The sequence below is a fragment of the Thermobia domestica genome, chromosome 8, assembly GCF_964235325.1.
Source record: "Thermobia domestica chromosome 8, izTheDome1.hap1.1, whole genome shotgun sequence".
Classification (NCBI taxonomy): domain Eukaryota; kingdom Metazoa; phylum Arthropoda; class Insecta; order Zygentoma; family Lepismatidae; genus Thermobia; species Thermobia domestica.
This window is the reverse complement of record NC_137461.1, coordinates 273,491,718-273,514,803: the sequence shown is the minus strand read 5'-3', so window position 1 is coordinate 273,514,803 and position 23,086 is coordinate 273,491,718. Positions and strand designations below refer to the sequence as shown.

The window sequence follows — 23,086 nt, the reverse complement described above, 5'->3', positions numbered from 1 at the left end:
CAGAAAAATACACTACCCAGTTTAAGAATAGATTAGAATTGGATTTCCATTATATTCATATAGATTCGAGGAGGTCTTAAATTCGAGTAATTATCGAGAAATTCTTAATTGAGGATATTATTAACGTGTTATTAAAACTACTTTGCTAGCCATAAATATTTTAAATCTTGTATCATATTCAATCATTCAGACAACAATAGTGTCCTGCGCTTGCATAGGACGTGCGGGTTTGCTACTATTTATAATAGGAAATTTAAGGACTGTACTGTGTAACATTCATTGTAATTGTATCACAAATGTCAAAACTATAACAACATTTCAGAAACTTTGCGACTGGCCCTCGTATATTATATGAACATGAAATTCAAACAGTAGATGTTACATCTCTGTAAGATGCACATTAAAAAGCATAGCAAGTCACATCAAGAACCCCGCAAATAATGTATGGTTGTTGATTTTCTGCCAGTTTATACTTTTTTTTGAACTTCTAGAATAATAAGTTTAGCATGAGGCGCTTAATGAACCACACTATATGAATGCTTGTTGATAAGCTTATAACTCTAGCCTTCACAAAAACAAGAAATATAATCGTCTTGAAGCTGTTCATGTTAAAATTATTACAAGTTCGGAAAAACATCACAGCCATTCGACAACTAGCTGAAGATGTCAAGATAAAGGCAGGTGAGTGAAAAAAAATCCATGAGTATATGTACATGCATAAGGTGTCTGTTCGATGGGTTCTCCGGCTACTGACATCTTTCCCAAAGCAGGAACGATCACTTGCTCCCAGGAACTATTGACCCTGTACCACCAGGACCGGCTCGTCCATATAGACAAGCTAGGCGGCTGCCTAGGGCGGAAACATTTAAAGGCGGGCATTTTTTTTTTTTTTTTTAACGTGCGGTTTATCAACATAAGCCAAAACGTACGTGCGATAGTGCCCTACACATTTAGGAAGAGGAAGTCAATGAAAAGCGGGATCATCCAAGATCGATTACTGGTCACCTATATGGAGCTGAGGAACATCTATCTGGTCATAGTACGTCTCTGTGTTTCCACTGTTCATTACATGACTAAAGAAGATCTGCATTACCTGAATATCCAGACTTCGGATGCTCGCAGAAATGGCTTTGACCTAAAATTTCTACATAAGGTAATCAATGGAAACTGAAGGTCTGAAGCCCTACTTCAAAAATTATCCCTTCAGATTCCTACCTGTGTAGCACCAAATACCCATATCTTCCGCCTTTCCCGCCCTAGATTGTCGATTATTCAAAGGTCCTTCTTTCACAGAGCATCAAATTTATATAATCAGATAACAACTGTCATGCACATTTTTTAAGTTACTCAGCTTTTGACAGAAAAATTACACAAATTCAAAATAACTAAAAATGAATTAAGAAAATTCATCTTTGCTTTATCTTAATCATCTTTTGTTTTATATTTACAATGGACATCGACATGGGTTACACTATAATCAAACTTTAATTTCCTGTTGCCCGTGATTATATTAGTAAAATTTCATACGAATGCCACAACTATAAAAATGTTTTTTATTTTTTTAAAAAAATAATTGGCTTATAGATTACTTATTAATACCATAGAGAGAGGCATTGGGAGTAAGTTTTATTTTATTTAATGCTTAAACAAATGGTAACAATGTGATGATGTGGTGAAAATATGAAGGGTGACAAGTCTCCACTTTGGTTTGAGTTTGGGAATAAGAAGATTATGGGAGCGCAGACATGTTTATTGACCTAGGATATAAAATATCCTAGAGCCGCCCCTGTGTACCACAAAAACTACGAAGACGTTTTTTATAAACCAAATAACTCAGGATGAAATGTGAACCCATCGCTATGACCCAGGGGCTAAGGTCCAGACAAAGCAATGGCTACTCACCAACTCCAACGGAAGTCCGTGATCAACTCTCAGCGGGTAAGATCATGCTGACAGTAATTTTGGGGGGAGGGGATTAGTATGGAGTAGTGATTATGGATTTCCTGGAGAAAAGTACCACAATTACAGGAACATACTACGCTTCACTGCTGCAGAAATTACGGGATTCCATCAGAACCACGAGGCGTGGAATGCTGACCAAAGATGTCCGTATCCTTCAAGACAACGTTTCAGTTCAGAACTTGCACCTGATCCACACAGAAACATGAAACTACGGGTATGCAATCCTACCCTAATTCCTGTACTTACCTGACTTTATACCATCTGATTTTCATTTTCCTAACCACGTAGTCAATTTTTGAAGGGAAAGCATTACAAAGACAATGTAAAGTTTATTTCCAAGGTCAAGTCATGATTTCTGCAACAATCTGCGGACTTCTACAAACAAGGTCTCCACAAGTGCATAAAGTGATAAGAAAACAGCGTTGCTATTGGAGGTTTTTATGTAGAGAAAGACTAATGTTTGTACCAAATTTCGTCTACTTCAGTCAACGGTAAGTGAATCAGGGAAAATCTTTACTGAACATCCCACGTATTTGGAATGTATTTCACCTTCTCAATGCTCTTCGCGACTTGTAAAGTTTGACATATAGAGGATAATTGTTCGCATTGCTATTGCGGTATATTTTAATGCTTCTCTTATCCGCTAGCAGGTGCTACTGTTCTCTGTCTCGGACTGAAGCGCAGATGATACCATGAAAGAAAGAGTAGCATATTAAAGATATGCTCTGAGGAAGTTTCCGTACTTGATTATATTTTAATTTTATCAGCGACAAACGCGGCAACATCAAGAAATCGGCACCGGATCACAACAGAATAATAAAAGATCAGAAAATATTCCACATTCTTCTTTTTATTGTTTACGACTTTGCTGCTTTTTTCCTTCAGAGCCACCTACCGGCGAAACAGACTATTCCGAATATATATATCATTATACAGAATTTTATTACATATATAGTATGAAAACATCATTCAAGAAAGGACAAAACTAATAAAATCAAAATTAATAAAATCACTAAACACTAGAAAATGATCTTGTTAGCTTCAGTGTTCATTTAATACGGTAAGCAGAAGTAATACTTAAAAAAAAATGTAAGTTATGGTCAAAAAAGAAAACTGAAACGAAAAATGAGGAAAACAAGAATGGGTTATACATAGCGCCAAAAAGGGGATCAAAATCAGTCAGCACCAAGTGATCTTTTTATATAAAAATAAAATAAATAATATTATGTATATCATAAAACTACCAAAAGTGAACATTAATTCAAACAAACAATGTAAAAGATTACTTAGAAAACAATTTATCATCTAAAAAATTGAAAACTGAATGTGCAGCAAAGTTTACCCTTCCCTTCTTAGTATTTCTTGGGTTAATATTGTAATAACTGACCTTAAAGGTTCGAGGGTACATCCAGAGCTTTTCTGCTGTACCGCTGCTGGAAGAGGTTTTCCTCCAACACTTGTCTCAACCTGTCGAGGGATAGGGACTCCATTCCAGAAGTCAAACAGTTGATGGCGGTGAAACCTAGTTTGCTGAAAATAAATAAATAAATAAATAAATAAACAACAAGAATTTATGCATTATATATATCAGATAGTATCTAATACAGTACTTTTCAACCCCTTTTCTTTAAACCTTTTTGCTTAGAACTTTTTTTTTTTTTGTATGTGTGTGTTACGGGTATCCTCTCTATCCAAAATCGCTAGTTTTTTGCCCATAAAAAAATTTAAAAAAATTGACACGATCGATCTTTCTGGGGTTTCGAAATTTGGATTCTGTGGAACAAAATACATCGAACTATCTAAAATCACTGAAGTTTTTCGCCTATAACAAAAAATTGACACGATCGATCTTTCTGGGGTTTCGAAATTTGGATTCTGTGGAACAAAATACATCGAACTATCTAAAATCACTGAAGTTTTTCGCCTATAACAAAAAATTGACACGATCGATCTTTCTGGGGTTTCGAAATTTGGATTTTGTGCAACAAAATACATCGAATCCATTACCCTGGGGTCCGCTGTACAGAAATTTTGTTTATTGTATGGCTATGTTACATGAATTATTCTTATCCAAAATCGTTTAAGTTTTTCACCCATAAAAATGAATTGAGACGGTCAATCATTTTGGGGTTCCGAAATTTGGATTCTGTGGAACAAAATACATCGAACTATCCAAAATCACTGAAGTTTTTCGCCTATAACAAAAAATTGACACGATCGATCTTTCTGGGGTTTCGAAATTTGGATTTTGTGCAACAAAATACATCGAATCCATTACCCTGGGGTTCGGTGTGCAGAGCTTTTATTGTGTGTTTGTGTGTGTGTGTGTGGCTCTGTAATTGGGGAGGAAGAGTGGAAGATCATCACATCCACCTATGTTACATATCATACGCGTCAAGTAATTTTGTCATGTAAGTTTCATTATGAAATAAAACAAAACATTTAGTAACTTTTCTATCAAACAATCAAATCTCACTTATTTCGTATGAAAGTCTGGAGAATAATTAGTACAGGGTAGAGTTTTAATAATGAACACTCAAAGACAACGTGAGGTGAGAAGGTACTTAAATGGGAGTATGTAAGACACGAACTAGAATTTGGCGAGCTGCGTATCTTAACTAAAATTCTCTCTTACAGTTCGCAGCTATTCTTTATATTACGGTTGTTTTGTTAAGACATTTTGTTTAAAGAGAGCATTATTACGTATTCGGTTATAATACTGTGCTCATATCTCTGCAACATACATTTGTGCTTTTGATCTTCTGTCATTACTTCAATGGTATCTTGTATAATAACATTCTCAAGCCAGGCAGCGGAGGGCTTGCGGGAAAAAAGTTTGCCACTTTGTGTGTGGGATTCTGAAAGACACCTTCTTTTGTCATACAGTTGAAAAGCTGAATTTCCCTATATTTTATTTCATATTCATAAAATCACCCTTTTTCCTTCTTTAAAAAATTCTTTGCTAAATCACCCTACGCTGCGAGAAATTTCCCTCAAACTAGCATCAGTGCTATGCCCTCGGAAAGTATGCGAACTATACTTCGGCCCCATCCCCGCCATCCTCTGACGGAGGAAATTCTCCCTTTGCTTACGGAAAAGAAGTGAATGACCTCAGCTGTATTGCCAATTTCTCATTCAATCGTTTGGTCGTGGGCTATTTAGAATGGCTAACAAGATAGAGGACAATGAAGTCCGTGAAATAATTCATTGTGGCAACGCTTCCGCATCTAACAATTGAAAGATCTCAGCCCTAACAACTTCTCCCTTCTCTTTTGAGTGAGGTACGAGAAAGCACACATCGACTGCAGCGCCAGAAGAGGCACATATCAAATAGAAAGGCTCTAGTCAGTCATCATTTTGTAGTTGTACTTTTTGTATTATTTACTTTAATAATGTATTAATTTCTATATTTTTCTTTTTTCTTTTTTTCTTTCTTTTTTTTAATGTGCTGTTTGATATAATCTGTAAGCAAACTTAAGTTTCGGTAAAAGCATCTTTTTAGTGATTTAAAAAAAAATCAAAGTGTCTTCCTTTTTGATTTTACAAATCTGGCAACCCTAAACGCCGACTCAGAAATTCTTGTTGGTGGGGAGTCCAAAGTCGAAAATCCGGACTTGATAGACCCTCTCGTGAGCGCGCCTCAGGTGCAGGTAAAACACAAGTACCGTATATTATTTAAAAATAATTTCGAATCTTTTTGATGGATTCGTACCTGGTAGACCCCGTTAGTGCGTCTATGTCACTATATTAACATTATTATTAATAATAATCCCTTAATTAAATATTTACTGGGGTATTATTATCAGGATCAGCTCTAGGCATTTTGATACACTAGGCCAGAAATATTTCTGCGCCCCCTATCCCCCTCACATTTTATCCCAATCAGATAAAGTGATGAGGCAAAAAAAGAAAAAGAAAGGGAGTAGAATCCAATCAATCTGTGAGACTGTGAAGCTGATATTACTTTTTTTCTTTTCTGTTTAGGTAAAGAACGTTTACCTAAACAATAAATACTATCCTGACCAGGGGTAAAAGTAGATCTGAAAAGGTAGGTAGCACCATGACGTCACACCGTTCTCCCTGCCTATCTTTGCCCGTTGTAATTTTCTTTTTAGTAACTGGAGGGACGGCGTACATATTTTTCGAGGTGGGACGGCATACCCCCGCGTTCCCCCTCACTTTTACCCCTGCACCTGACCTGAACATATATTAATGTGATTTCGATTCCGGATCAAGTACACGGTAAAGTATTTCACGGTAAAGTAGTATCATTACAAAAGAAATAAGTGATTATGCAGTATTAATACATATTGTTAATATTTAGTAATGTAAATCGCATTAAGAAAGCATTTATTTATTGCTGACTTGATTTATTTATTTATAGTTTGTGTATAGGACAGTGGTTCTCAACCTTTTTTTACTAACGGCACACACTACTGAATGTCCAGAACATTTCAATACAGTTGTTTGATATTTTAATGTAAATAATAATAATAATAATAATAATAATAATAATAATAATAATAATAATAATAATAATAATATCTATTATAATAATGAAACCAATTAGTTTTAGTAATGAATCTATATAGCACTGACTATTATTGCTATCCTAAAGTGCTGACTGGTACAGACTGTCTCGATTTTAACTAATTATTGTTAAATCTTCATGATTTTCAAAATCTAAAATTTCGCGACACCTTAGGCGATTGTGTGACACACTATAGTGTGTCGTGACATCGGTTGAGAACCAGTGGTATGAGAGATAGTTGCGACTACAAAATTACGAAAGAAAAAAAATGTTATGTTTGCGTTTTATCTTCAACATCTCACCTGTTTCATGATGATAATGTCACGCAAAGCGAGGAATAAAGCGTCTCCACTTATAGCTCAACCTTTCTCTCTAGTAACCTTGATTTCGTCTTGTATCTCAACACGAACAATCTGCTTCATGGGCAAGTCGAGAGCCCTCCCCCCATATTTTCTTCGCGCCTGCGCTTATCTATTGTATATCAATATGGCAAAGTAATACCAGGATTTTTTTTTAACGAAAATGATATACTAATTAACATTTATAAAGTAACAGTGTAAAATTTACAATGCCCGCTGCAGTTTGTATCGTTATGCAGACACGAGGAATTATAAAGGTAACCAAGAAAGTTCTGTCCCTTGTTATGAAGGTCACTGTCCAATTGACCCTCACACCGTGGATTGAATGCGAATGGAGATAAGGCGAAGGTTAGTTGTTGGTGTGGGTATATCCAACATACCACCTGATTGTGGCAGTTCAGTTACACCGTGAATTTGCGTAAGGACAAAGTGAAAATGGGACCTGCATAGAGCGTCATAAGGGCATGAATGCTGTGTGAGTTCAAACTGGGGTCAAACACTGCTACAGCGGGGCGGAAGATATGCCAGACCTTTGGTGAGGGTATTGTAACTTCGCGGACAGTGCAACGGTGGTTTAAAAAGTCAAAGGACGATGACGAAACACTCGAAGACGCACCACGTGCCGGGAGACCAACACATGTATAAAACGAAGATCTTAGGCGAACAGTAGCCAAACATGTGGGGAAGGAACTGGGACTACAATTCAGTGCGAGTGGAGAAACCATTCGACAGCACCTCCATCAACTTGGGAAGCACTACAAGTTGGGGCGATCGCGATAGGTCCCACATGATATGTCTCCGGGCCAGAAGGCAATGCGAGCAGACACCTGTGTTTCTTTGCTATCTCGTCTAAGGAACCATTTCTGGACAGGCTGTTGACATGAGATGAGAAGTGGGTCCTGTACGAAGCTCCACGGCGCCGTCATCATTGGTTAGCATCCCATGAACTGAACTGAAATGAAATGAAATCTTTGAGTTTTACGTCCCGCGCTTATGCCGGTTAGGCTAAAGGAGACGGTGATGATGAGTAAGAAATGAAATGGTGGAATGAAGTAAGTGGGAGGAAACGGGAGAACCACGAGAAAATCCACGCACACGGTGTTTGTCCACCACAAAGCATCCCATGAACTGGCTGCAAAACATTCGAAACCAGCACTGCACTAGAAGAAGGTCCTCCTGTGTGTTTGGTGGAGTGCTCGCGGCATCATGGATCGAGAACTGCTACCAACTGGTCAGATCATCAATGAAACTGTGTACTGTCAGCAGTTGAGCCGTGTTCAAGAAAAACTCAAAACTCTGGAGCCAGCAATTCTGAATCGGAACGGGGTCCACCTATTAGACAACGCTAAGCCCCATGTGGCTAGGATGACCCGGGACATCATTCTACGCCTTGGACGGAAAACACTATTGGATCCTGACATTGCACCGTCCGATTATTACCTGTTCCATTCCTTGGAGGACGCCAGTCCAAATTTCTAGTAGAGGTCAAAATGCACTTTCTTCGTATCACGGCCGACCAAATTCTACCGCGATGGAATCCATAGCATTCCAGATCGTTGGCAGTAGGTCGTTGATGCTGATGTGGATAATTTTTGATCGTCCAGGTACGTCTTAGGTAACAAAGCGATGTTCGAAGGTAGTGAGTGACAAAGCAACAAAACTTTCTTAGTTACCTTTATAACTCGGTTAATTTCAACAAAATGTGTCGAAACTTCCCTAAACTAACCGCACTCTATTATATCCTCTACCTCTTATAACAGCTCTACTTGCAGATGCGCAGCTGCAGCGTGTATTGTAATGTTTACCCAACCACAGTATTAACACAAGTGTTGTTACATTAGTAAAATAATATATATCTTATTTAAAATAAACACAAAACTAGTGCGTTATCATTTGAAACTACTTCCAAATTAAGTTAAGTATACTTCATAATCATAAGTGAAAAATATTAAACACATTTTCTTTCTTACTGTTAAGTCTTTAAATTCGTATCCTGGCAAAAAAGGAAGACCTTCCATCAGAAAATAGTTAATTCACAACAAAGCTTTAGGAAACGCAGACACTTTTAGGTTCAGGTGTAATTTACATGCACATTCGTTTGATAACTTGACTACTCGCGCTACTTCAAAACTGTTTACTTATTGGTTTCCAAGCAACGTCAAACACCTCACTTCACAGCGTTAAGTGTCTAATGAAAGTATGAGAAATTTTGTTGGAACAGTATTTATAAACGTTTCTTTCATTATATTTAAAAATTATGAATAAACTTTTAAGAAATATAATAGTTATATACAATAGCTACGTAAATATAAAGAACTTATTGAAGATTATTTAGTGAAGAAATACTTTAGTAACAAATTAATTATGAAAAGATTCCAGTACTCTCTAATAGCTATGGCAATCGTGGAAACAACTGACTACGTTGATGCGTTTTCCTTTCCGTCGTTCAATTTTGGTTGTGTTCGTGAATCGAAGTGTGTGCGGGATTGTTAAAATTTTTATTAATAAAGTGCTTGATCTTTATGTACAAAACGCGGTGTACGTATTCGGTGAGTATCGTTGCGTGGGGTGAAAGAATACTGTATATCATTTAACAATGAGAGAATAATTATTTTAATGTTTAATTATTCATAATATAATTAGCCGTAAGAATAATACATGAGGAGTTTTCATGACATTAAACGGGCGATTTTGGTAATCGAAGAAAAGTACGAAAATTCGGTTAGATTAGATTAAGTTACGTTAAATTACGTTACAGTAAGTTAGGGACAAGAAACAAACCAACCTGTGCTAGGTGGTCACTATAAAGCACGAATGCTAACCGTGCGAGGGCAGGGCGACGCTGGTGGGCTGTTACGGTAGCACGGTGCGTCCGAAGGAAGCAGGCGCGTCAGTGACGGTGGGTATATGCATAAGTGAGGGTAGTGAGAACATGTGGGCTTTGCAAATCAAAAATTTCAATAGCATTTGTCATGGTTTCATACTAATAACGCTTAACTTGTAAACATAAACTACAACTTCTGTATACTGTACAGAAATACATTGCTGTTAGAAGTCACTTGCCTTCAAAATTGAGGTTTGTAATTTGAAGATGAAAATCGTGTACATGAGTTTCTTAACTGTCGCTAGTTAATTTTTAATAGTTCTATGTAACTCACACATGATATGTCACACCCTTGACATACACGCACCATTTCCACACTGCCTTTCGCGTCACTATATCTTAACAAGTGTATCTCTCCGTGAAACATGCCATCCAGATCCACAGTGCCGCTTACAACATCACTTTCTTAGCTTTTACTATTCCCTTTATCTGACTTCTACTCATTCTTCCTCACAAATAAATTCTTCAGTTGACCTGGGTAAATTTCCTAAAATTGGCCCATTTTTTCATCGAATAGTTGGATCAAAATAAATTAACACATATCAAATGTATAATAGTAATATTTCAAATGATGCACAGGAAGTTTCATGCTGTCCCATTTTTAAGGTGTCATACATGAAATATGACTATATTATATTTCACTGGAATATGAAATTCTTGAAACAGAAAATGCATTCCTACTATCGTAGAAAATGTTAAGGAATGAGTTGCAGTAATCTGTGCAGATTCAATTCTGGAGGGCTGAGTATAAATACAGGGTGTGTACATATGGCATAAAGGCTACAGTGCATAAGACTAATTAATGTTAACACTCAAACCAACTCGTGCTAGGTCTCCACTGAAAAGCACGAATGGTATCTAACGAGGTCATTGGAGGGACGCAGCAGAGGGTCCCAAGCTTTAGCAACGGGTGTGTCTGTAGGGAGCAGACGGTACATCTAGGATAGGTATACGCCTAAACGAGGATAATTGCAGGTCAATTTATATGGTATAAAAACAAATGCTTTGCGTATAGCACAACTTTGTGACATTTCTTCGATTATTTTTTACTGCCTTCACAGCCCTCCATCATGGCTTTTTTTATAGAGCTAGCTTTGCATTTCGTATTTCTACCTTATTGTAGATGTAAGAGATCCTTAAAATTCTAACGTTTTATGCGTTCCAATGTCCGGTAATTCAAACTTCTGCTTAAATTTTCGCTGATATTTGAAGACAACACTAAAAATCAAAATTCATATTTCTTTCGTAAATTTCACAAAAGTGTGCCACCATACCACCGGAAGTTCTTTTTTAACTGCACATTGAAAAAAGGGCTATAATGTATCACCAGTATGGTTCAGCTTCTAAATAGGGCTACCAATACAAAATTACGGTGCAGGTGCAGAATATGCCGTCAGATTTCTTTTTAAAAAATCACTTTTCTTGCTACAATGATATGTCGTTTTGAACAGTTATTACCCTGGCACATGCTCAAATAATTGCGTACAGATTCATAAAATACGTGCAAACTGATGTACTTTCCGTTAGGATGTCAATTCGAGTCATGACACACGCCATAAAAACGCAGAAAACAAAACAACTTGTGCTAAGTGGCCACTAGAAGAGAGTCAGGGCAGGAGCGCAACTGGGGTCCCGCGCAAGGGTGCGTCCATAGGAAGCAGGCGCGTCACCGTTGTAGTGAATGCATTGAAACGAGGATAGTGTAAAAGCATCTTATATCGCATAAAGTAACTAGAGCACTTGTAACAGTTTCACACTAGTATTTTTATACTTGTAAACATAAAATACAGGCTTCCCACGCCGTGCAGAAATACTTCGCTGGAGGAAATTAGTATGTTATTCATGTTCAATATACACTCAGTCTTTTCACCTTTAGTATGGCTCTTGTGATAGTTTAACATTAGTAATATTAGACTCGTAAACATAAAATACTGGTTTCTAGCATTATGCAAAAATGCTCTAACAAAAAAAATAATATCTTAGACAATTCTCTTTGATATCCACTCACTCATTTTAGCCGTAAAATTACCATTTTTATGGCTGGTTATTGTGCAGCAGTACCAAAACTGTTATTTGAATTCGATTAAATCTGTTATTAATATCTCCCAAAATTGTATTATACGCCTATATACAAGGTTCCAGTCCTCAGTGCTGGCTTCGACATAAGCATAATGCGGTAAAGGCGGTTTCTGTGCAAAAACTGTTATCTATTTTTCTAGGATGCGTGCAGGAGAGGGTTTGCTAAGTGACCCATTGGGGAGAATAGAATCCTGAAGGCTGTATATACGAGGGTACATCCAAAAAAAAGTTTTTAAAGCTGAGGGAGAAGAAATACAAACGGGAAAGAAGCGACATATGTCCCGATCAGTTTTCCACGTAACCACCAAACAGATTCAGACATTTATCAGAACACTGGACCAGCCTTTCTAAGCCTACTTGTAGAAATCACGTCTCTGCCCATTCAGTCAGTTCTCAGCAGGTGTTTTCTCATACCAGTCTGTGAAGCGAACCTCGTTTCGGAGAGGGTCTCCTTCTTCAATGCCGGAAAAAGGAAATAGTCACTAGGGGCCAAATCTGGGCTATAGGGGGGTTCTGCACTTCTCAGTTACAGCAGTGTTTGAGTGTGGCGAACAGCATAGAGCCTGGCATTGCTATGCAGGAAGTTAACACCTTCACTTAGTTTAGCCAGGGCGTTTTCGTCGGATAGGTTCACGTAACCTGATCAGCGATGGGAAGTTACAGAATGGCCACGTTTCAAATACTCGATCAAGATCAAACCACGTGAATCCTATAATATGGTTGCTGTAACAAAAGCAAGAAATTATAAATTTCAATACTGCAACAAGGCAATACTATTACAGTTACCCACGTTAAAAATACCCGGCTCCTCCATCGCCCAGTTCTTCGAAACTGCAATCAGACACTGGTCCTTTAGGTTGGGAGTTGCGTCGGGGCGCTCACCCAGCATTTAAAACCTGCAATTGAGCAAAGTACAAAAAATAAGCCTCGGATGTGGACTACTTTCTTTTGATGCCAACCTCGCTATGGCCTGTTTCCAATAATTGGATTTATGATTTGGGAGACGTATAGAGTGGTGCCCTAAATGGTTGGTGGGAGTCTTGAGAAGTAGATGGTCCGTGGACGTCTTTCTACATCCGGGGTTGACGTCCATCCATCCCGGTTGGCTGTTGTGTGCGTCCAGTGTTCGTGTTGTCTAGTGTCCAAGTCTTTATATATATATATATATATATATATATATATATATATATATATATATATATATATATATATATACTATTAAAACGTAAAAAAAAGTTAAAAATAGTAAAAGCACAGAAAGATAAGCAATCCGCACACTTTGTTCTGTTGTGGGCTAATGGTTGTTTCTTTTAGTTCCAATTTATTTTTTCCGGGGCCATGGGGCAGAATTGTCGATGGAAATTGTATTCCTGCACCCCCATTCCCCTTGACCACATCGTCCCCACGCTGATCGTACAGTGAGGGCGTGGTTATGGGATAGCTAGGGGAGTAGCGCAAACGCCCCGGTTGAAGTTGCGGTGTTCGCACACATTTTCTCGATATAAATGTATATTTAGTTCCAACTTACTATGGGTACTGTCACTAAAACTTTAAAATCAAGTCCGGGCTGATCCTCTCGTAAAAAGCCTAAACCAAATGAGAGTGAGACAAACTCTTATGGAGTAGATAGTGTGGAAAAGACAAGTATTGTGATGCATGTAGTCCGATATCATGTAATTAAAGATGCTGATAGTACCAATGCTGAAGTTAACCGTCTAAGTGCTATTAAGAGCTTATCCCCTTTACTCATTAATAAAGTTATTACTTATAACACCGGACAGGTTAGAGATATCAAGATGTTGCGGAATGGCACTTTATTGGTGCAAACTGTCGACCAGAAGTAACAGCGAAGCTACTCAAATTGACTAATAGTGGACCAGTATGAACGTGTCGGTGGTCTCTCTCGGTGTAAATATCATGTTAGGATTTCTTAAACGCCACCGAGAAGGACATTAAATCAGAGCTGGCTGACCAACATGTTGTAGAGGTAGCTCGCGTCAAAACTAAAAGAAGTCAGATAAACTCGTTGCTACTCAGTCGCTAATTCTTACTTTCAGTTTTCCTGCACTTTCGGAATAGGTGCCTGGTTATTATGGACATATGGTCCGTCCCTATATTTCCAGTTCCCTGCGTTTTAAATGTCAAACCTTCGGGCACACCAGGACGTCGTGTAATGCGAGTGCTGCTCTTTGTGGCTACATAGTCATGGTGTAGAGCCCTGCACCCTTGGATTCGTCTCGTATTACACTGGGAAGTGTGGAAATCGGAGTGAGTAGATTAGTTGATTTGGAGTTCAACGCCTGTTTCTGCATCGAGAATACGTGTAAATGGACCTCGGCTTTACGTAGAATCTGAACCACTTATTTTTTCAGTGGGAATCAATCCAGGACGATGTATTGCAATTATGTGAGACAGAAACGAAATTTGGCAAACCAACGGCGAATGGTGCGTGTATTTGTCATTCTTGACTTAAATGCACTGTTGATAATTTTGCGACTTGCTATACAGAAAATCCCAGTTTGAGTTCGTTGAAAAAAAAAAAAAAAAAATTGCAATTTTGTGTTTTCCGTGGTATATTTTCGTACAACAACACATTGTCATCTTACTGACTGGGTACCCGAGCGTGTTCGCTTGACGTGTTTAAAGTTCGTAATGTTAGACACGTGACCTTAATGCATATTTGTGTTGTGTTGCTGAGGTGAGTTTCCCACGAGATATCGAAACCGAGATTTCATAACATTAGGTAGGAAATGTGCAAATGTGAGGAATTTTCAAGATACAACGAGCGCTTAAAATGAGGAATATATTTGTTATTAAAATTTCACGTAGTAATATATGATTTTTAAATGGTAACATATCTCACAGTATTAGAAGTTCGAAAATCTGCAATAATCAACGAGTATTGGGACACAAGACTCACGTTTCTAAGTGCAGTAGTTCAGATTCTACAATAATTTTTGTTCAAGCAGTTGCTGAACAATGTAATTATGGCCTATGCCACTTAAATTTTGTATTTTATAACAGTTGCTTCACAAAAACAGTACATACGTGAAATATTTATATGGTATTCACAGTTTGAGTAAAGAAACATATTCACCGAAACTTTGTTTAAAAATACATTGGTTGAGTTCATATGGAATGACCCGGCTGAGAAATGTCAAGTGTGAATTTTGGTAACTTCTGCACTGAATGCTTGAGCACTTACCTCCAGAGTGCAGAATGTGGCTGGTCGAAGAACGGACTGGATAGTCTAGTGGCTACCGCCCCGGCATGAATCCGAAGACACGGGTTCGCTTCCTGGCTTAGTTACCCTTTGAATTTTTAGATATACACTACCCCCGAAAAGTTTCCGTACAAAGTAGGTTTATGTGTACTTTACGTGTATTCGAGAAAAAGCAAAGACATATCAATGGAATTGATTTTTATCTGGAATCTACAATATGTATTTGAAAAGAAAATACAAAAAAATAACAGAAATGGACCTTTGTTTTGTCAAAAATTTAAATCTTTGATTCATCAAAGTAGCCTCCACGTGCTGTGATAACAGCTTCACAGACTTTGGGCATTCGCCGTATTAGTTTCTGTAGAGTTTCGGGCTTGATTGCTACCCAGGCTTTGCGAAGACACTTAAATAACTATTTCTCGCTAGAGGGACGCATCTTTCGAACTGCCCTATCAAGCTCATCCCACAGTAGCGCAACTGGATTACAATCCGGTGATTGTGGGGGCCACACCATATTCTTGAGATCTCCCTGTTGCTCTTTTGCTGACAAATACCCTCTACAAAGTCGAGATGTGTGTTTTGGGTCTTGCTGCATGATGAACCCACGACCAATGAGCCTCTTCCCAGAAGGCACTGCGTGTCTGATCAAAGTCTGATGGCACTGTTCTTTCTGCATTGCACCCTGTATTTGCACTAAATCGCCCACTTGATTGTTACCAAAGCAACCCCACACCATCACAGAACCAAGCCCGTGTTTTACCGTTGGCAAAATACACGACGGAAGCAGTCTTTCGCCCTTGGAGCGACGCACGAAAACCCTGCGTCTATGACTGAAGAGCTCAAACTTTGATTCATCAGTAAATAAGCACTTGTTCCACTGCTCCGGTCCCCAGCTTGCAAATTTTCTTGCCCACAACAATCTCTTCTTTTTTGTTTTGAGGGCATAAGAGCGGTTTCCTAGTTGCTACACGACCGTTTAGTCCCCCATTAACTAACCTCATTCGAACAGTTTCATAGCTGATCGGTTTTTCGCGAGTATCGTGCATTTCAGCTTGTATTTTGGGCACTGTTTTCAACCTGTTGCGTTTGCTTGTCACTATAATGTACTTATCCTCTCTTGCAGTAGTAGCTCTAAGTCTTCCAGATCTTGTTCGAGAGCGATTTTCCCCTGCTCAGCAAATCGGTTTAAAGTATCATTAACTGTAGTATGGGGTATTTTCACTTTTGCGGCTATTTCCCGTATTGTATAGCTTTCTTCTCGTAAAGTAACTGTTTTTGCTTTCGTTTCAATACCCAATTCCCTTTTCGTACGGGGCATTATGCTGACTAATAGGGAACACTTTACATCTCACTTCAACACACACAACAATTAGCGTGCAATAGACAACTCCCAACAGTGAGATCTGAGAGAGAAGTAAAGTAGACAGAGCAGCTTGAGAGACACCTATGAGGCATTTATTGTGTGTTCGACCTTCAATTTGCAGTGTAATGGCCGTTTTGTATCGCACGCGTACGTAATGCACCATCACAACGGCGGGATATTTAAGTTTATTTTTCTTAATTCATCCACAACAGGCTAAGACATTTCCTCCGGTCGGATTCTAAATCGTTTCACCTTTCATTTGTGAGCAAATTGTAATGCATTCTTACGTTACATTTTGAAATTTTCTTTATTTCGTGTTTGTCCGGAAACTTTTCGGGGGTAGTGTATGTAGATCATCATCTTGGTATTTTTGATCAGAAACATTCGTGTGATGATGATAAGTAAGTTAGTTTTGCGAGTTTTAGTTACATTTTGTCGTGCAGAAAAGATATCACATTGGCTGGTGTGGTATGTTCTCTGTTTCCTGGAGATCCTAAATGAAACATAATGTAGAAAATATAGTATAGAGTAGATCTCGAAGGGCTCTTTCGTGGCTAAGCGATTAGTGTACACACATCTTTGGCGTGGGAAATCCGGGTTCAATTCCAGACAGGAGCTCATATGGTTCGGATTCCACATTAATCAGTAGGTCCACGTCTCATATAATCTCGCTGCTGAACGGAACGCTAAACTCAAAATCAACTCAATTCAATAGATCTCGAAATATACCAGGTGACTGGAAATACAAGTCAGGCATGTAGCTTTTTTTTTTTTTTTTTTTTTTTTTTTTTTGTCGTTAGTATTCGCGATTTCTACTTTTTGATTTTTCTGTTCTTCGATAGGTTACAAACAAATTATAATAAATTCTTTATAAAGTACAAAGTTTCCAATTTTCATTTGACGTTAACATGAATGGCCCTTCATCAGGGAATTTTGATTTATTCACAACAGTGGACAGTTAGTATTTTTGCACTCAGCTGTAGACTTAAAGCACGTACTGCTGCTTTGTAAAACTTCATTTATACTAACTTCAATTACTCTTATCTTTGAAGGATAACCTATAGACTGAGCAATGCCTGTACTTTTTATATCAGTTATTATAATTAAATGCTAAAATATGTAGGCTTATGTATCAAATTAAATTTGTATTGTTTAGCAGCCTGGTTTTTAGAACTAGCTCCTAGATCCTAGTTTTCGAACCCTGATATGGACTAATAGATGTGAAGAAAATAGTACTAAAACAGGGTGTCTATCGGTCACGAAAGTCACGAATGTCACGAAAAAGTCACGAAATCAGAAAATGGCCATGAAAGTCACGAAATTTAGCTTTTAGGTCACGATTTTTTTTAAAACTGAACAAATGTAAGTACAGATTGGAAAATTTTGTTCTATAAAACGTCAAAATTCACTACTAAAAATGTCTATGGTCGGCTTTAGACGCTACCAAATCGCAAGCAAACTACGTTTCTGTCGCATGGATGAAAATTCGGCCTAATTCGCACGCAAATTCGCTCTTGAAAACGTTAGGAAATTTTGTGATTTGGTAAAGAAAAGGTCACGAAAAAGTTACGAAATTTCATTTTGGAATTTTAGTAGACACCCTGTAAAATGCTGCATTTAAATAATAGTACTATTGTAATGCTTTTAATTTTCAGTGTTGGAGTAGTAAGATGCCATCCAAACTGCTGAAATTCATCAGACGACCCGTAAGTCTCCTGTCTAAAAGATACCTGGTCAGCAACTGCATTGATGTCCTGCCAGTAGTAGCTGATGCTTTGAAATGTAAGAAACCTGTTGTAGCTTTGGAATCAACAATTATAACTCATGGAATGCCTTACCCTAAAAACTTACAAACTGCGTTGGAAGTTGAAGATACAGTGAGGAACCAGGTAAACTATATTGAAATTATAGTTTCTTTGTAGCTTGTTACGAGAGTTCGGCAAAATCTATATTATAAAATTGTAAGTGACTATGTTTGTGACTCCTAATCTCTTGAACCACCCTACCGATCTCGATCAAATTTTCAACATTGATAAGGTTCCGGCCTGGGAGTGTTTTTATCTATTCATTTTGATGGTGTAACTTAGGGGAGGGGGAGGTGGGTGAGATAAAAAATAAATGAGACTTAATAACTCTTCAACCACTGGACCGATCTCAATCAAACTTTCAACATAGATAAGGTTCGGGCCTAGGACGATTTCTATCATGTCATTTTGATGGAGCAATGTAGGGAGGGAGAGGAGGGGGAGATATACAAAAATCAATGTAAATAAAAATAAAAGTGACTATGTTCATGAGTTAATAAATCTTGAACCACCCGACCGATCTCAATCAGATTTTTAACATAGATGAGGTTTGGGACTGGAAAGTCTATATATATATATATAATTTCACCTTGACGGCAGAACCTAGGGGTAAGGGGAGAGGAGGGGGTGATATAAATAAATCTTAATAAATTTTGAACCACCTAACCGATCTCGATCAGATTTTCAACATAGATGAGGTTCGAGCCTGGCACGATTTTTGTCATTTTACTTGACGGTACAATATAGGGGAGGGGGAGGGGAGAGATATATGTGCAAAAAATGAAAATGAAAGCAACTGTCTTTGTGACTTCATCACTCTTGAACCACCCGACCGATCTCAATCAAATTTTCAACATAGATGAGGTTCGGAGATGAGATGTTTTTTTGTGATATTAGTTTTACGGTAAATAGTAGAGAGGGAAAGGAGGGATATATATATATATATAAATTAAACTTAATAACTCTTGAACCACCCGACCGATCTCGATCAAGTTTTCAACATAGATGAGGTTTGGGCCTGGAATGACTTTTATTATTTTACTTTGACGGTACAACGTATGGGAGTTGGAGAAGGAGGGACATTTATAAATGACAGAAAATAACCGATATTAGTGTGGAATATATAGTTTTCGGGGTCGCTGAGATAAACAATGACACTTCCGATGCTGTTTAAATCCAAATTCAACACCCCAACTTGGGGGAGGAGGAGGAGGATATATATATATATATAATAAAAATACGACCAATATTAGTGTCGAATCCATAGTTTTCAGTATCACTGACATGAACAATGACACTTCCGATGCCTTGCCTCTTACCATGGGGCAGGGGAGGGAGGAGAAATATAAAAATAATCTAAAATGACCGATATTTGTGCCAAATTCATCGTTTACGGGATCGCTATGATGAACAGTGATACTTCCGATGCCGTTTACATCTAAATTAAGCCACACAATATGGAAGGGAGGGGAGAGAAATAAAAATCATCGAAAATAACCGATATCAGAGAGTGTTTTAGTAATAGCAAAAAGTGACTAACTAACGGAACATAGAACATATTACTATTTTTTGTTGATTTAACCAAGCGAAGCGGGAAATTGGTGCTAGTGTATAATATTTGTAAATAGAAAAAAAAAGTTTCGTTTCACTTTGTGAAACTACGGTTGACTTCCAAATTGTAGGGTTCCGACATCCTGATCAGAAGTGATAGATTTATCAGTTCTGGTTTCAATAGCGGATAAGGGGCTGCGGTGACTCAGTGGTAGAGCGTTCACCTCTGGTGCTTGGGGTCCCGGGTTTGATCCCAGCCCCCGCCAAGTGAACTTTATGGTGGACAAACACCGTGTGCGTGGGTTTTCTCGGGGTTCTCCCGTTTCCTCCCACTTTCTTCATTCCACCATTTCATTCATTACTCATTATCACCGTCTCCTTTAGCCTAACCGGCATAACCGTGGGACGTAAAACTCAAAGATTTCCTTTCATTTTTCATTTCATTCATTTCTTGTTATTATCGTCTCTTTTAGCCTAGCCGGCATAACTATGTAACGTGAAACTTAAAGATTTCATTTGATTTTCAATAGCGGATAGGTGAAACCTTCAATATTCATACCGGAAGTGTAGATTTATTAGTTCCGGTTTCAGTAGCGGGTTTGGTAGTTGCTGTTTTTCAATATTCATACCGGAAGTGGTAGATTTATAAGTCCCGGTTTCATTAGCGTATAAGGTGGGAGATGGAACCTTCAATATTCATATCAGCAGTGATAGATTTATCAGTTTCGGTTTCAATTGGCGGATTAGGTGGGAGATGTAGCCTCCAATATTCTTACTAGAAGTGATAGATGGACACCCACCAAATGGACATGACAGAATAAATTATTCCTGTTGAGTATTGATATTTTTTTTTTAATTGCATAAATGTTGTTAGCTTTTTGAAAAAAAAAAAAAAAAAGGGACAGGGACATCTGGAGTTTTGAACATTTTGGGAGGTCGGGGTGGGGAATGATGTAAATCCGGGACTGTTACGGCTAAACCGAAATGTCTGGAAACCAGATAATGTATGAAAGCTTCTAATTTTGCGGGACATGGCCTGCTACTAATGGCAGATTTATTATTATTAAATTGTTTACGTATACGGGCAAAGACATTATAATCTTCATTTAAACCAGTAAGCTTAAATCTCTTACGAGCATTTTCTGTAGCTTTGATTAATGAAATCAAATTCTTTTAATGCCAAGAAGGATATTTCCTAGATTTAGGTCTATTTAAAGGTATATTCTTATACATGCTGGATTTTATTAAATTTTCTACAGCAGTGACAGCAGAATTAAGATCTGAATTCAACAAAATATTAGTCCAATCAGCTTCAGGAAGTTCTCGATATAGGGCTAAATAATCGGCCTTATGAAATGCATAATGAGGATTAATAACAATTGGAGTATTAAGATAAAAAGGAAACGTAATTTCAATAGGGTAATGAAAACTATTAGGCACGACATTCGTAGAAGTATATAAATTAAAATGAGATATTACCAAATCTAAGTCAGATACATTATAGTCTATATCAGTGGTTCTCAAACTAGGGATGGCCAGATCCGGATATTTTTGGATCCGGATCCACTTGGGTCCGGATATCCGGACACTGGATCCGGATCCGAGATTTCGAATCTTGGATCCGGATCCGAAAAACGGATCTTGGATCCGGATCCGAAAAACGGATCTTGGATCCGGATCCGAAAAACGGATCTTGGATCCGGATCCTAAAAACCGGATCTTGGATCCGGATCCGAAAAAACGGATCTTGGATCCGGATCCGAAATTTCGGGTCTTGGATCCGGATCCGAAATTTCGGATCTTGGATCTGGACCCGAAAAACCGGATCTTGGATCCGGATTCGAAACTCCGTGTCAGAAAATTCGGGTGTTCCGAATCAGCAAAATTTTCGAAATTATTGACAAAGTGATTTTCATTCCTATGCTTAAAATAAGATTTTAAGACACTTTTGGTATCTGATCGTGTGACAGCCTTGCGTTCCCTTCATTCTGTTGATATTTGGTTTTCGTGCCTTAATATGTCACAATTACTCCAAATTTGATTGAGTAAAACTGTCGAGTTAGGTGAGAGCAATCTCATTGTCAGATTAGATTCTAGTGGAAATACTTGACCAAAAAGGTAGTAAATCTTTTTTAAAGCTGTCGTCCTGGTGGAAATTTGTCCTTTGTTTTCTGTAACACTAGTCAAATGCTGGGATGAAACCTTAGTCTCAAGCCCAAGCTTCTTCATTAGATTCTGGCTGCTTACTTTTCTAATTCTTTCTGAGTTATTGTGGTCACTGAATGAGGCCATTTCCTAGTCGTGATGGGCTAGGCCATTGCTAATAGAACAGCCCATAAAATATAGATCAAATCAAATTAAGGAGCAACTTCCTTTTCTTGCTCTTGATGAGCATTTTTTTCTTTCTTTAAAAATACGTTTCTCTGTGACCGTACCACTCCAGTTAGAATTAAGAATTGTAGTAGAGATGAAGTTCTAAATGGCAATTAATGTATCAAAATCAATGTATTAATGTACTGTATGTGTATACAAAATACCATATGGAGCCTCGAGCAGTAACACGTATCTTTGTAATTAGTAATCCACTACTATTAACTCTGCATAGGTTGTATAAGGAGCTATATCATTCATGTAAACACATAGGCGGATGCAGGGGGAGGGCGAAAAGTCGTTTGCCCCTACCCAGCGCCACCATTAACAGTGTACTTTAGTAGTAATTTGTGGCAATTTCAGATCATCTAAGTAATTTTTCACTGCTAGCATCCCCAACCGCCCCCTAAGTCCGGTTACTATGCCGTTACTAGGGCCTCGCACCACAAAAGCCTCTAATCATAATCAATTTAAAAAGAAATGTCTGGGGATTTGCCCTTAGACCCTCTAATATCTCATTTGATCGGCCTATGACCTCGTACCTCGTAAACCTACAACCATACCGAATCTCAGTTCAAATATCAAATTGTATGTAATAACATTCCGGTATCCCGAGACATACCGAATTTCAGTGCGAGTACATGGGGGCTTTCCCCCCAGCCCACACATTTGCTCGGTCTACGGCCTCGCACATCATACGCCTGCAAACATAACGAATTTTTAAGGGGCCGCGGTGGCTCAGTGGTAGAGCGTTCACCTCCGGTGCTTGGGGTCCCTGTTTCGATCCCAGCTTGCACCGTGTGGACTTTGTGGTGGACAAACACCGTGCTCGTGGGTTTTCTCGGGATTTTCCCGTTTCCGCCTACTTTCTTCATTTCATTTATTTCTCATAATCACCGTCTCCTTTAGCCTAACCGGCATAAACGTGGGATGTAAAACACAAGCATTTCATTTCACAA

General features: G+C 38.2%; 2 protein-coding genes across 2 annotated transcripts in view; one reads left to right on the top strand and one right to left on the bottom strand.

The window, feature by feature from the left end:
• LOC145693638 (EF-hand domain-containing protein 1-like) overlaps window positions 1-9,005 on the bottom strand; it is a 64,647-nt gene extending 55,642 nt beyond the window's left edge. The window contains exons 1-2 of the mRNA XM_081769819.1: window positions 8,823-9,005; window positions 3,350-3,492 (exon numbers count right to left, since the gene is read on the bottom strand). Of these exons, the coding sequence (XP_081625945.1) occupies window positions 3,350-3,492; window positions 8,823-8,870 (191 nt within the window). The 5' untranslated portion in view covers window positions 8,871-9,005. The remainder of the gene's footprint in view (window positions 1-3,349; window positions 3,493-8,822) is intronic.
• Window positions 9,006-9,281: 276 nt separating this feature from the next.
• LOC145693637 (pseudouridine-5'-phosphate glycosidase-like) overlaps window positions 9,282-23,086 on the top strand; it is a 116,445-nt gene continuing 102,640 nt past the window's right edge. The window contains exons 1-2 of the mRNA XM_081769818.1: window positions 9,282-9,401; window positions 18,057-18,290. Of these exons, the coding sequence (XP_081625944.1) occupies window positions 9,375-9,401; window positions 18,057-18,290 (261 nt within the window). The 5' untranslated portion in view covers window positions 9,282-9,374. The remainder of the gene's footprint in view (window positions 9,402-18,056; window positions 18,291-23,086) is intronic.